General features: G+C 40.9%; 1 protein-coding gene across 3 annotated transcripts in view; it reads right to left on the bottom strand.

The window, feature by feature from the left end:
• Positions 1 to 14,529, bottom strand: part of SCLT1 (sodium channel and clathrin linker 1) — a 145,802-nt gene that overhangs the window by 20,359 nt on the left and 110,914 nt on the right. For all 3 annotated transcript variants that reach the window (XM_030191734.1, XM_030191737.1, XM_030191735.1), the window contains one exon: positions 14,062 to 14,254. In XM_030191734.1, coding sequence (XP_030047594.1) covers positions 14,062 to 14,254 — 193 coding nt within the window. The remainder of the gene's footprint in view (positions 1 to 14,061; positions 14,255 to 14,529) is intronic.

Raw genomic sequence — 14,529 nt, 5'->3', positions numbered from 1 at the left:
TTTTAATGTTGATTGTTTCTTCAAGATCACGTTCGAGATTGTGAAACTTCCTTTTTTAGTATAGTTTGCAGTTGTGCGTCATAAGCACAAAGATGATTTTCTGCCTGCTCATGACGAGCGAAATGAGAAGAGAGTTATTGTTTGATATGAATTACCTTGTCTTCTAATTTCTATGTATCCATCTTACTCGGAATTCTTCAAAGATTTATTTAACAATATCTCCTGTGTGCTATTATATTCTCCAATTTGTGGACTTGAGCTGGATAGGTGACAATAATGTAAAATTTTTGATATCATGAAGATACAGATTATTTTGTAACTTACAAATAATAGATTTTTTCCTTGAATACCAGCTTTTCTGTATGCTATTTATTTTTGCTTGTTTATTATTTTGAATCACCTATAAATAAAAAATATTAAGTGCCTAACAGTGTACTGCATATTTTTATTTGACGTATTTGATGTATCAGTCCTAATTTTGTACATAAAGAAATACCTTATGCTTCTGTAATTAATCAAATTTCTCTTAGATTTATTTATTTATTTTATTGCATTTGTATCCCACATTTTCCCACCTATTTGCGGGCTCAGTGTGGCTTTACTATACATAGTAGGAGTTGGATAGTAGAAAAATAGATGAGTCGGAGTCAAAGGTTTTTGGTATACTGGCTCCACAGTGGAGGAGTGGCCTAGTGGTTAGTGTGGTGGACTTTGGTCCTGGGGAACTGAGGAACTGAGTTCGATTCCCACTTCAGGCACAGGCAGCTCCTTGTAGCTCTGGGCAAGTCACTTAACCCTCTATTGCCCCATGAAACCGCATTGAGCCTGCCATGAGTGGGAAAGCGCGGGGTACAAACGTAACAAACAAAAAAAATACCCAGAAGGGGCAAAGGAGGAAACACGTAGAGCAGTCCAAACTAAGGCCATGGTTGTACCAGGGCATCCAAACCCTCCAACATTCGTTCCCTCTTGTGACTGAAGAATCTCGGAGCCTTGGCATTTTCAAATGTTGCCATCAAAACCATTATCAGCTGGTCCCCACCTGCAGACCATTATTTCAAAGGCTTTCTGCCCTAGGGATCACTCCCCCGGGTCCAGCACATTTCTGCTGAGAGATCTGCCACATGAGACTCTGCCCAGGCCGGGCGAAGGTTGGCCTCCTTGGCTAGGGTGGGACTCTTCATACCTCCCCTGGCGATTCATGTATGTCAGTGCTGTTGCACTGTCTGACAGGATCCGCACTAGCTTCCCTCCAGAAGCTTCAACACAGGTAGTGTCTATTACAATTCCTTTACTGCACCAAACAGAGATCTGACACTGGACGTGTTTCGCCTGCCTCAAGAGTCAAAAATACAATATCTGCTGCTGAAAGAGTTGAAAATCGATGGTGCCCCAGTAGGGAAGATTGAATACACGGATTCCAAATTTCCACAGAAAAGCACCTTGATGCCAAAATCGCCACTGCTTCAGTTACAGAATAAAACAACTCTTGGTGAAATTGAAGACCTAGCCCAAAGATTCCAAGAATTGCACCACCTGAACGATGACCTGGACACTCTCCTGGGCCAACTTAACTTAAATCAACCAGTCTTCGAGGTAAGGGTGCACTAGAATCTGCTCCTATCGCTGTCGCCACCACTACCATGACCTTAAAAAACATGCGGGTGCCATCGCCAACCCAAAAAGGAGTACAAAGAATTGATAAAGCTGCCCTAAAGTTGTTAATTGAAGAAATCTCTGATGGCCCTGCTGAACTGGGATGTGAAGGTAAGCCTCCATCAGGTCCAGAGAGGTAAGAAACGCCCAGGATTGCATGGTCACAATGACTGAGTGCAGTTTCCATCCAAAAAATGGTAATCTTGAGGGTCTGACTCACACCTCTGAGATCCAAGATAGGGCAAAAGGTGTCCTCTACTAAGCCAAGCCCCATTCGGTGTGGTGAACCGGACAGACTGCTTAGAGGAGTAACAGCCTTTGCAGCTTCTCCCAGATAGCCCACATTTTCCACCAGCCCCGACAGGGGGACTCCACAAATCTCACAAAGGGTGTGCAAGCTCTTGAGCATAGCGGTCACAAATGATTTTGAACACCCACTGGTTCAAGGTTATCTTGGCCATCTCCAATAGAACTCTCTCAAGCGTGCCCCTTGAGAGCAGAGGAGTAGCCTAGTGGTTAGTGCAGCGGACTTTGATCCTGGGGAAATGGGTTCGAATTCCACTGCAGCTCCTTGTGACTGTGGGCAAGTCACTTAACCCTCCATTGCCCCAGGTACAAAATAAGTACCTGTATATATGTAAACCGCTTTGAATGTAGTTGCAAAATACCACAGAAAAGCGGTATATCAAGTCTCATTTCCCTTTCCCCTACCACCACCAGAGGATGGGCTCCAATACCTTTATTGGGCTCCACATTCCTGACCAGAAGTGCTGGAGCTGGCATCTCTGCCTCCCCAATCTCCATGTTCAGGAAAGGACTGTGTCCTCTGGAAAAACCGACTGCATCAACCCCTGCCAACTCAACTTGGACGATAGTGCCAAGCATTCCTAAAACGGCTCCCTAGAGATGGAATCCCTATTAAGGGCTTTCAGGTGATTTTTAGGCAAGCAAGAAACTTTGGGCTCACCCCAAAATTTTCACCAATTTATCCAACTCTTGCCCAAGAAGGGAAACCTGCTGAGCTTTGACTTACAGATCACATCTGACAACTAGCCCCACAACTACAATGATCGCCTAGCAGCCACTCCCAGCACCATGGACTTTGCAGAGGCCCTTAGCAAATCATAGAGGGCACTGGCTATAAAAGAGCATCTCATTTCTATCTTAGTGACCTCCTGATCTACTACCACAAAGTCATCTAAGGATCCGAGCCACTAGCCTCCACAAATTGCTGCTTGCATGGTGAGGGCTGAAACATCAAAACTTTGCTTCAAGAGGGACTCCATCCTGTGATCCTGAGAATCCTTTAAGGCTGTGCTGTTGTCCACCGGAACCATAGTTTTCTTGGTGACTTTCAAGAGTATCCCATCCACAGTGGGAGGTCTTAGAGAGTCCCTATCATGCTTTGGAATGGGACACAGACAAGCCATGGAAAGCACCAGCCTGAAAGGAAAGCTGGGGAAATTCCACTGGATTTGAATGGTATCCCTAATGGGAAAAGGCTTGCCAGACTTAATACCCTTCACTAAGGGGTCCACTTTCCACGGCTCACTGACTACTTGATCCTCCTCAAAATTCATCACCGAAGACATCTGAGCAATCAGCTCCTAAAGCTCTTCCTTATGAAAGATCCAGACCACCGAGAGGTCTTCTCCCAGAGACAACTCCTCCTCCATCCAGGAACATGAAGCCTCTGGGCCTCTCATTGCCTCATTGAAAGACAGAGTGGTCCGAGTCAGCATATCCACACATATCCTTATCCCCCTCCCAGTCTACTTTCTGCTTCTTTGGGGGAAGAAGGTCCATCCCTGGTAGGACCCGGCAAAACTTGCACTCCAGGCTTCCGCATACAAAAAGTTTTATACATGCTCAGAATAAATTCTGGAGGAAAAGCCACCCTGTAGGCCCCCCTCAGCTCATCTACTGTACCAGACTTCTCTGCGGGGGCAGATTAGAAGGCACCAAGGTTTCCAAGATGGTGGCAGTTCCTGACGAAGAGGAGAACACCACCATATCCAGAGCCCCCTTACTGACCATGGGAACCTGTTCCTTGCCCACCTCAGGCAGAACCTACACTATTAAAGATCTCCCATTAAAATAGGAGGGGGGGTCACGTGACGCGATGAGCGGGAGAAGACGCTAACTGCGCAGCTCCTGCCTTCCCTTAGATTCTTCAACAAAAAATCGTCCTAAAGTTTGGATACAAGACCCCACAAACGAAGGTAAACGAAGAGTGTTTAAAAAGAGAAAAGTTTAATACCACTTCGGAGGAGAATGACATCTAAGATCACCAGAAAAGACAGAGAAAAGACCCGGCCGCCCGATGACAAGATGGCGGCTCCGGCGAGCCCGGGGACATCAGCGGTGGGATCCGCATGGGCAGCCGAGATTGTTGGGGAAGTTACTCAGGCACTGGAAGCCATTCTGGAGAAAAGGTTGGGAGCGCTGGATAACAAACTGGAACAATTACATAACAGCGTAACGCAAATACAATTGGACATGGGACAGTATCAGCAACGGGCAAGCGATACGGAAGATCGTGTGGACAAGGTGGAAACAGAAGTAAGCAGTTTACAAAAGCTAATCGCTACTTACACCGATAAAATCGAAGACCTCGAAAATAGATCGAGGCGTAACAACCTTCGCCTTGTAGGGCTTGCTGAAGAGCTAGGAGACAGAGACCTGGCCAAATACCTCGAGACATGGCTTACTAAAGAATTACAACTACCGACCGCGCTGGGCCCGCTGCGAATTGAAAGAGCGCATCGGCTGGGCCTCAAGCAGGGAGCAGAAGGGCGGCCCAGGGTAGTTATATGTCGCGTACTTAATTTTGCCCACAAGGTAGCCATTTTGCAAGCGATGAGAAGCGGAAAAGATCTACATAGCGGCAATAGGAAAGTATTATGCTTTCAAGATTACTCAGCCGCGGTAGTGGCGCAACGAAATAAATTTTCTCCAGTATGCTCGGAGCTGATAAAGCGAAAAGTTAGATTTGCATTGATGTATCCTGCGAAACTGTGAGTAACCCACCAAACGGGAAATAAAATATTTACCACAGCAGAGGAGGCGAAAGAGTTCATAGACCAACTGGAAGGAGAAAACTGAAGAGCTATTATGCACATATGAAGAAAATATAAAAATGGAAGAGATAAATAACCAACACACCAATTGATGACACTAAGATCAAGAAATCTCAAAAGAAGGACAATAATATTAATAGCAATTTCACCCTGAAGATGAGACTGTGTTAAACTAATATAGTAGAACAGATATGGGTGTAAACAGCGGAAAACATCAGCAGAAAGAATAAAACACAGAATTCAACTATGAACATGGTCCCAATAGAAGATTCTACATTACAAGGGAAGCTGAGCCTACAAAAAAGGATGCAGTAAGACTGAACTGAAATGCAGACTGAACAACTTTGAAAAGGCATAATGAAAGCCATCTAAACTTACTAACTTAACCACAACAAATATCTTGATTTAATCTGACAGAAGCTAATACAGAGATGAAGAAAGATATGATGTACAAATATGTCAAGCTGTAATGTTGTTACTATTAAACTGAACACAGGATCCTAGCTTAAAGATAGGTACAACTATTGTGAAACTGGTAAAGCATAAGAAGCAACTTTAAAAAGAGCTATAAAGAGGATGTTGGGGCTTAGTTGGAAGGACCCATGAACGTGAGACTATAATTGAAACAGTGGATTATGCTATAATTACAGAAACCTTGGATTACAAATGCAGATGACTCATGGCAATAACGGGACATAGATGGTGTAACACCGCCCTGACCGATGAAAACCACATAAAGTTCTGAGGATGATCATCATAGACTTACTGAACTGTCCTAATAGCAGATAATACAAGGATGAAGAGAAGACTGTTGAGTAATTATAAAACACTGCATTGATATTTATGTAACTTGCACTGTATGGTTAAAGTTTAAAATTTGTTAGTAGAGTTTCAAGATGGCGGACGCAGCTTGAGAGCGTTCGTCGAGTCTCCCTGGACCTTTCTCCGTTTTCTGTTTTAAAACAAGATTTCTTTATTTAAAATGCCCCATTCTAAAAGGAAAGGGGTGGTCAAGAGCTTACCACCCGCAGCGACGACCACTCGATCGGTCCAGTCGACCCTCGACGCTTTCGCCACAAGCACGCCACGGGTGATAGAGGTGAGGAGTTCCGCTGTGGAAGGGATCGGAGGAGCGACAACTTCCCTGGAACAGGATACCATCACTCTATCCTCACCGGATATTTCCCCACCTCTGTGTCCCGCGAACTACCGAGACGTGGTGGAATCTCCAACAACGTCCGAGGTTGACGTTGAGGATTATTCGGCGGTTGGTACTGCGGAGGCAGCGAGCGGGAGAGTTTTTCAACAACAAGAGCAGGAAGCTCGCACGGAGGTAACCCTCGAGGCCATATGGGCAATGTTAAAAACTTTGAATCAAACAGTTCTAAAGGCAGCAGCTGATACAGCTTCTCTAGTGACTAAAGTAGATTCTTTGCAAGACTCTCTTGAAAAAATAAAACAAGATACTATTAAACAGAATGATATTTTTCAACAAGAGATTTCCTCTATAAAAAATACAACTGTCTCCTTGATACAGGATAAAACCTTTATTCATAGTAAAATAAACCAGCTGGAGAATTATAATAGGAGACTTAACCTGAGAGTATTAAACTTCCCAAAAATGGTTGAACTGAGTGGTTTAGAATTATTTAAGAAATATCTTACTGAGGTTCTCAATTGTTCCCCCGAGATGATTCCTCCTATAAATAAAATATATTACCTTCCAACTCCACAGAAGAAAATGGAGGAACAAAGGAGAAAATCAGAAGTGCAGGGAATGCAAGAGGATGGATTACAAAATTTAACAGTTTTTCTTGAAAACTCACTGCCTGAAATTTATACTCAGTCAACTCTGCTAGTTTCTCTGGTCTTTGAGCAAGACCTCAATTCAATTATGAAACTATACTTCAAAAATGCTCAAAAAACTTTTTTGGGATCCCGTTTGTGGATCTACCCAGATGTCACTAGATTTACTCAGGAAAAAAGAAGAGAGTTTCTACTATTGAGAGATGAAGTGAAAGCTTTGGGAGCTAGCTTTTTGCTAGCCTATCCATGTAAATGTTTAATCAAATACTTGGATAATAAGTATATTTTTTATGAACCTGAACAATTGAAAAGCTTTGTTGGATCAAAGAAGATTGTCAAATGACCTCTTGGATTAAGGGAAATAATGAAGTAATGACTACATGTGGGGCGTTCTAGGTCCTATTGCCTAAATAAGAAAAATAATTTGTTTTTGTTCTCCTCAATTTCTTTGACTCCCCCTTAAAGTGTTGGTGGTCTAAGATAGGAAAATATTGTTTCTATTGATATGAGAAATATTATTGTAATTCCTTTTGTTTGATATCTTATTTCCGAGTTTTCTTTAACAAGTGTATCTTGTAATTATTTGTGAAATTATAAATAAATAAATTACAAAAAAAAATTTGTTAGTAATTGATAGAGGGGTCAAAAACATGTAAAAGATTCATCAGCGAGTTAATATATAGAGGGAATCAGTAGGACGAATATACTGCACATAAGTTAGAACAGGGGGGAAAAAAAGGGAAAGGCGTCGACGGTGACCTAATTCCAATAGGAATAGAAGGGGATAGAAGGGGGGGAGAGGGGATTCACAGGGGAAGGGAAGGGATAGGGGAGGAGGGAGGGTGGGTTCAGGAGACATTGCCAGACAACACAAGTGATATCTGAAAAGAAAGATAGACTATTCGCTAGATTATTAGAACAGGGGGAGGGGCTGGAGGCTGGGCCGGCACCTCTCGGACATCAAGATCATGTAAATATGGAGATGGAAAGCTAAAACAGATGCACTAATTAAGGTTATTACATGGAATGTTGGGGGCATCCCTTCGCCCATAAAAAGATCAAAAATTTTAAGACACCTCCAGAGGCTTAGGGCTGATATAGCCTTTTTACAAGAGACACATTTAACTGCAGAAGAACATGCTAAATTGAACAAATGGTGGGTGGAGGAATGTATGTCAACAGCAGCGGTGGGGAGAAAAAGGGGAGTAGCAATTTTAATTAGAAAAGGAATACCAAACCACATTCATAAGATAATCCAGGATCCTGAGGGACGATATGTGTTAGCAATTGTCACAATTAATAGTTGACTGTGATGTACATATATTCATTTTGGTGTTGTACAATGGTCTGTTATTACGATAATACAATAAAAAAGTTGAAACATAAAGATCTCCCATTAGCAGGGCTGCCATCCATGTGCCGGCTGAAGAGTGCTGGCAAGCAGAACAGCAGTGGAGCTTTCCAAAGCTCATAGCCACCAGAGAGAGAAGGTTGGTAAGCACATCTGAGATGCAGATATGCTCGGCCCCTCATCAGTCCAACATTCACCAGGAGGAAAACTGTAGCCCCCTCACTGGCAAATTTATTCATGGGTAATTTTGAAAGAAAATATATACAAAATAATCCATTTAAGAAATATATTCTTACATGGCGGAGATTTATAGACAATATATTGATGTTATTGGAAGGCAGCGAGGTGTTGTTAATAGAGTTTCATAAATGGTTGAACACACGGGATAATAATTTGAAGTTCCAGATGTATTTCAACAGAAAAGAAATGCCCTTCTTAGATATTAAAATAAAACTTGAACAAGGTAGGTTTAAAACGACATTATACCGTAAGTCAACGGACAGGAACAAATTGTTGAAATATGAAAGCTGTCATAGTCAACCATTAAAACGCAACCTCCCATATAGTCAGTTTTTAAGGGTTAAAAAATTATGTTCAGATACTAAGGATTGTAAAAAACAGATGAATGTAATGGCTAACAGATTTTTGCAGAGGGGGATACCCACAAAAATATACAGAAGAAGGGATGTTAAGAACAAAAGAACACCAAAGATATAGCCTTCTTCATGTCAATACTGAGGCTTCAAATAATAATGCTGACAAAATTATCTGTACTCTTTATTTTGACCATGCATCATGTGACATTATTAAAATATTCAGAAAACACTGGCCACTTATTCAGAATATACCATGTTTTTCTGAAAAACAATCAATGATAGTATTTAAGAGGAATAGGAATCTAAGGGATCTTTTATCACCATCAGCATTGCCAGTACTTGTAAGGAAGGACCCAGTATGGGGACATTACCCATGCTTAAACTGTTCGTTTTGTTCAGTACATTTGAAAACAAAGTTTTTTTTGTAAATCCCAAGACAGGAGAGAAATTTGAATTGAAACAATATTCAAATTGTAAAACATCACAGGTTGTCTATGCAGTAATTTGTCCCTGTGGACTTGTATATATTGGCAAAACAATACGTACATTTAATAAACGCATTGCTGAGCATAAGAGTGCCATTAAGAACAAGCTGTTTGAGAAACCATTAGCAGAACATATGCATGATTTTAAGCATTCTTTTGAAGATTTAAAATTTCTTGTATTGCTGAGAATTCAGACATATTGGAGAGGTGGAGATATCAATAAATCATTATTAAAAGCAGAACAAAGACTTTATTTTCAAATTTAATACAGTTAAACCGTTTGGGTTAAATCAAGAGAATGATTATTCTGTTTTTTTTAATAAATAAAAGTTTACATATTGAACAATCGTATTTATTTGTTGATTTTCATTTTTTGATCAGTTATAAGATATTCACTTGGCCCTTTAATGAGTTAATCACGTGATGCTAGATGACCTTTCACCCCCATTACGACACTATAAGAGTCACAAGTTAAACGGAAATCGGTAACACTGAGTATATCAGTCATGTTGGAGTAGAAGGAAGGTAACGATTGGGTAAGCATTTGTTTTATTTCTTACACTGTGAAGCCGTATCTGCTAGTGTTCCGTTTTTAGATGTTTGATGTTATGGAGCGTCTATCTTAACTATATACTATTGAGATCGTTTCATTCATTTTTGTGATGGAAGATCTGTTATAAGAGCCAAGAGTTTAATTGAACCCGCTAATACTGAGACATATAGGTCCTGTTGGGATTGCTATTTTTCTATGCATGTTTGGAGAGAGTTCCTTATCATTAGACGGAACATGGAATCGTTTTTCTGAAAGGCTCGTCTGGAATTTAAATAGCACAATTGAAACTTTATAATTACCTATTTAATGTATACATCCAATCAGTATATGATGTTAGAGTAGGAGGAAGGTAACGACTGGGTAAGCATTTGTTTTATTTCTAAATCTGTGAAGCCATATCGGAGTGTTCCGATTTGAGATGTTTGATGTTATGGAGTGTCTCTCTTAACCATAGACTACTAAGATCTTTTTAGTCAATCTCGTGATGGAAGCATATGTTACAAGAGTTTAACTGAACCTGTTAACATTGAGACATATAGGTCCTTTTGGGAAAGCTTTTTCTTATATTTTTTATCCGAGTTTGGAGAGTGTTCCATATCATTAGATTCGTTTTTTAAAAAGGCTCGTTTGGATTTTAAATACCTATTCAGTGTATACATCCAATCAGTATATGATGAAAGGTGATTGTTCATTTTACACCAATGACGAAAGCTAACCGTTCTTTCAGTGAGTATGTCATTAGAGCTAAGAGTAATACTGGACTCATTAATATTGATACATATAGGTCGTGTTGGGGTTTACATTTCTTCAGATTACATGAATTTTCTACATCTATGTTTGGAGAGTGTTTTGTATCTTTAAATAAATGTTTTTAAAGGTCCATTTGGATTTTAATCAGCGCAACTGTAAATTTGAAAACATTCATTTAGTTTATGTACATGTGTGACATGTATTCAATTTTCAGTTTTTGATTTTATTTATGACTAGTAAAAAAGGGTTTCTGACACAAATGAAACGGGCGCTAGCAAGGTTTTCCTCGGAGTGTGTGTGTTTGAGAGAGTGTATGTGAGAGTGACTGTGTATGAGAGAGAGAGTGAATGTGCGAGTGTGTGTGTGTGTGTGAGAGAGAGAGAGTGTGTGCAAGTGCGTATGTGAGACACAGTGTGAGAGAGAGAGAGTGTGTGTGTGTGTGAGAATGAGAGTGTGTGCAAGTGCGTATGTGAGACACAGTGTGAGAGAGAGAGAGTGTGTTTCACACAGATACAGTGTGGGCGAGAGAGAGAGTGTGTGTGAGACACAGACTGTCTGTGAGACTGAGTGTATGAGACCAAGAGAGTGTGTGACACATAGAGAGTGAATGTGATACAGTGCGAGACATAGAGTGTGTGAGACATAGAGTGTGTGAGAGACAGTGTGTGAGAGTAAGAGAGAGAAAGACATTGACTGTGAGAGAGAGAGAATGTGTGTGACAGAGATACCTCCCCCCCCCTCTCTGGTGTCAGGCCCCCCCCTCTCTCTCTGGTGTCTGAGTGTTACTGTGCAGGACGCTGAGCTCTGGCTGTGCTTCAAGGAACTGACCAATCCTATTTAATAGAATGCACCTCCAACATTCTGAAGCTGAGAAACCTTGTGTGGTTGGCCACTTCTGCTTGTGACGAACCCAGAAATACGTGATGTCAATTCAGGAGATGGATACAGAGAGCAGGAATGTCTCAGCCATGCAGTCAGCTTCAGAATGTTGGAGGTGCGTTTTATTATATAGGATTTTCTTAAAAAATTTTTTATTTTAGAACTTGGTTTCTGAACCTTTTTTTGATTCTACTACAAGTGTGTATAATATAATTATATACACTCTTGATAGGTATGTATAATGAGTTTAATAATTTTTTATCTCCCCCTCTTCATTGATACGTTATATTGATGGTTATGTCATTTTACTTATTTTAAAAATGTTTTTAATTATTAAAAGTTGTTACAATATATCTAATTTTGGAATTATACATGTGATTTGTACATGTTTTTATCTTCCTTTTTTTGCTGTTTTATGATGTATTTATTTATTTGTTGCATTTGCATCCCACATCTTTCCACCTCTTTGTAGGCTCAATGAGGCTTACAATACATCATGATTAATGGAAATACATGATAAAGTATACATTTAGTGATGACAGAAGGGTTTTGGGTAACATGATAATGAGAGAGCATGATAGTATTTTTACAACCAAACATAGTAAGAAATATATAGGAAATATATCAGAATTATATAAGAAAATATACATTTAGTGATAGCAAAAGGATCTTGGGTAGCATGGCAATGAAAAAACAAGTTAATATTTTGGCAAGTAGATATTGTAGAGGCAGTTCTGGATATGTGTACAGGAATTCATATTTGTTGATCATTGTTGTATCCCTTGTTAAAGAGATGAGTCTTCAGTAGAATTCGGAAGTTAGCTACTTCATAGGTCGTTTTTAAATTTTGCGGCAGCGCATTCCAGAATTGTGCGCTCAGGTAGGAAAAGGTTGACACATGCGTTAGTTTGTATTTGAGAGCTTTACAGTTGGGGGGTGAAAGTTAAGGAATGTGCGGGATGATTTTTTAGCATTCCTGGGTGGTAGGTCTATCAGGTCTGACGTGGAGGCTGGTGCATCTCCATGAATAATTTTATGAACTAGGGTGCATAATTTGAACGTAATACATCTTTATTTCGTAGGGGTTTAGCGCTTTCGTATTTTGTTTTACCGAATATGAGTCTAGCTGCAGTGTTCTGAGCTGTCTGAAGTTTCTTGATTATTTGCTCTTTGCATCCAGCGTAGAGTGCATTGCAGTAATCTAGGTGGCTGAGTACCATTGATTGTACCAGGTTTCGGAAGACGGTTCTTGGGAAGAAAGGTCTTACTCTTTTTAATTTCCACATTGAATGGAACATCTTCTTGGTTGTGTTCCTCACGTGATTCTCAAGTGTTAGGTGTCGATCAATGGTAACTCCAAGAATTTTTAGGGTGTCCGAAATTGGAAGATTCAGTTTTGGTGTGTTAATGGTGGTGAATTTATTTGTATTGTGTTTTGAGGTATTAGGCATTTGGTTTTTTCTGCATTGAGTTTCAGCTTGAATGCGTCTGCCCATGTGTGCATCAAAGTAGGGTATACACAAAAAGTAGCACACATGAGTTGTCTTGTTGGGCAGACTGGATGGACTGTGCAGGTCTTTTTCTGCCGTTACTATGTATGTTACTATGTATATGTAGGCTTTGGTTGATGTCAATGGAAATTTCATTTAGATCTTGTTTAAATGGAATGTAGATCGTTACGTCGTCTGCGTATATGTATGGGTTAAGGTTTTGGTTTGATAGTAGTTTGATAGTACATTTAAACATACGATAACTGCTTATGTGATTTGTACATGTCTATATTAATATACATTGTTTGGTAAGTAGAATGCTGTATTGTTTATTCCTATAGTCTCATATGGTTTTATAATTTTGTTTTGTTTTTATAGTTTTACCCCCGACGCAGCCTGAGGGCGAAACATGGCCACGTCGGGTATCATTCCAATAAACCTTTTTGACCTAATCCTGCTTTTTTGTTTGTTTGTGCTCTTTCTACCAGCTACAATAATTTTTGAAGAAGTTTTCATGATACTCAGTTTTTATTTCATGATATTTATATCTACATAGGGGAAGCTTTCAAATTAATTAAGAAGCTGTCAAATAAGTTTAAAAAAAAAATCTTTTGTCCTCCATCTTTTAAAGCACTGCCTATACAACTGGAACAACTTTTGACTTTTTACAGATGGACCATGCATAGACAGTCCCTTATTTCTAATAATCTTTTGCTATTGTTTTCAATAGTGTTTGCTATTGTTTTGGGTTAACTAGTATGGCAGCAATCTCCGCCTACTGGCTTCAACCCATTGGGCTAGATAGCCTTGCACTCAGGGCCGCCGAGAGCCGGGGCTGGGCCCGGGACAAGGCCGTTCCCGGGCCCCCCCCCCCCCCGAGGTCACGTCGCGTTGCGCCCTCCCCCCACCCGAGGTCGCCGGGCCCCCCTCCACCCGCTGCCAGTGCTGGGCCCTCTGAACTAACCCTGAAGTGCCTTCATCTTCGACGCAAGCAGCAGCAGCAGGGCAGACCTCTCCTTCCTTCCCTGCCACGCCCTCGCAGACGTTACGTCAGGCGAGGGCGGGACACGGAAGGAAGGAGTGGCCTGCCCTGCTGCTTGTGTCGAAGATGAAGGCGCTTCAGGTTAGTCGTGGGAGCGACGGAGAGCGGGTGGGCCAGACTGTGGCGGTGCCGGACCCCCCGCGGAGGCCCGGGGACTTTTGTCCCCCCCTCTTGGCAGCCCTGCTTGCACTGTCTTCTGTTCTCAATCTAACCACCTTGCCCCTTATCAATTTTTTCCCCTCCTCCCTGCACCCACACTTCCCTTTTTACAGTCCCCTCTCTCCCACCCACGTACATATATCTCAAGTCACCCTGGTGGTCTAGTGGCTTGCTTGGGGGCAGGAAACAGCATAGCTACATTTTGTTGAAGTACCTGAAATTTAGCTTTTTGCTGTGCTTCTCCAGCAGTCTTCCTCCATTCCACCACTTCTTTTTTAAGCTGCTCATTTTCCTGAAGAAGTTTCAGCCTTTCTTCACTGACACTGCCACAGTTTTCCCTTTCAGACTCCAGAAAAGAATTCAGCTTCCGAATCATTTCCTGGCAACGAGACATCTCCTCTTCTGAACTAGAAAGGGAAAGAGATCCATCAACAACCTTCCTCAATACACAAGTTAAATGAACATGCTTATCTCTCATAAAAGTTAACTTGAGAAGTTTAATATGAGCAAAAAAATTAAACATGGCTTACAACCTTTTGCCTGTGTTTTCAAAAACTCATAACAGATCCTGTTAAGGTTAGTAAGACAAATATAATATACTTTTGCTTCTTGGTTAATCTCAGCTGAATGCTTAAGAAATTTCTTGGCCATATGTTCCTGAATACCTCCAATTTATGTTGGA

Source organism: Microcaecilia unicolor, chromosome 2 (genome assembly GCF_901765095.1).
Source record: "Microcaecilia unicolor chromosome 2, aMicUni1.1, whole genome shotgun sequence".
NCBI lineage: Eukaryota > Metazoa > Chordata > Amphibia > Gymnophiona > Siphonopidae > Microcaecilia > Microcaecilia unicolor.
Note: the sequence above shows the minus strand (reverse complement) of the source record. Positions and strands in the feature narration are given on the sequence as shown.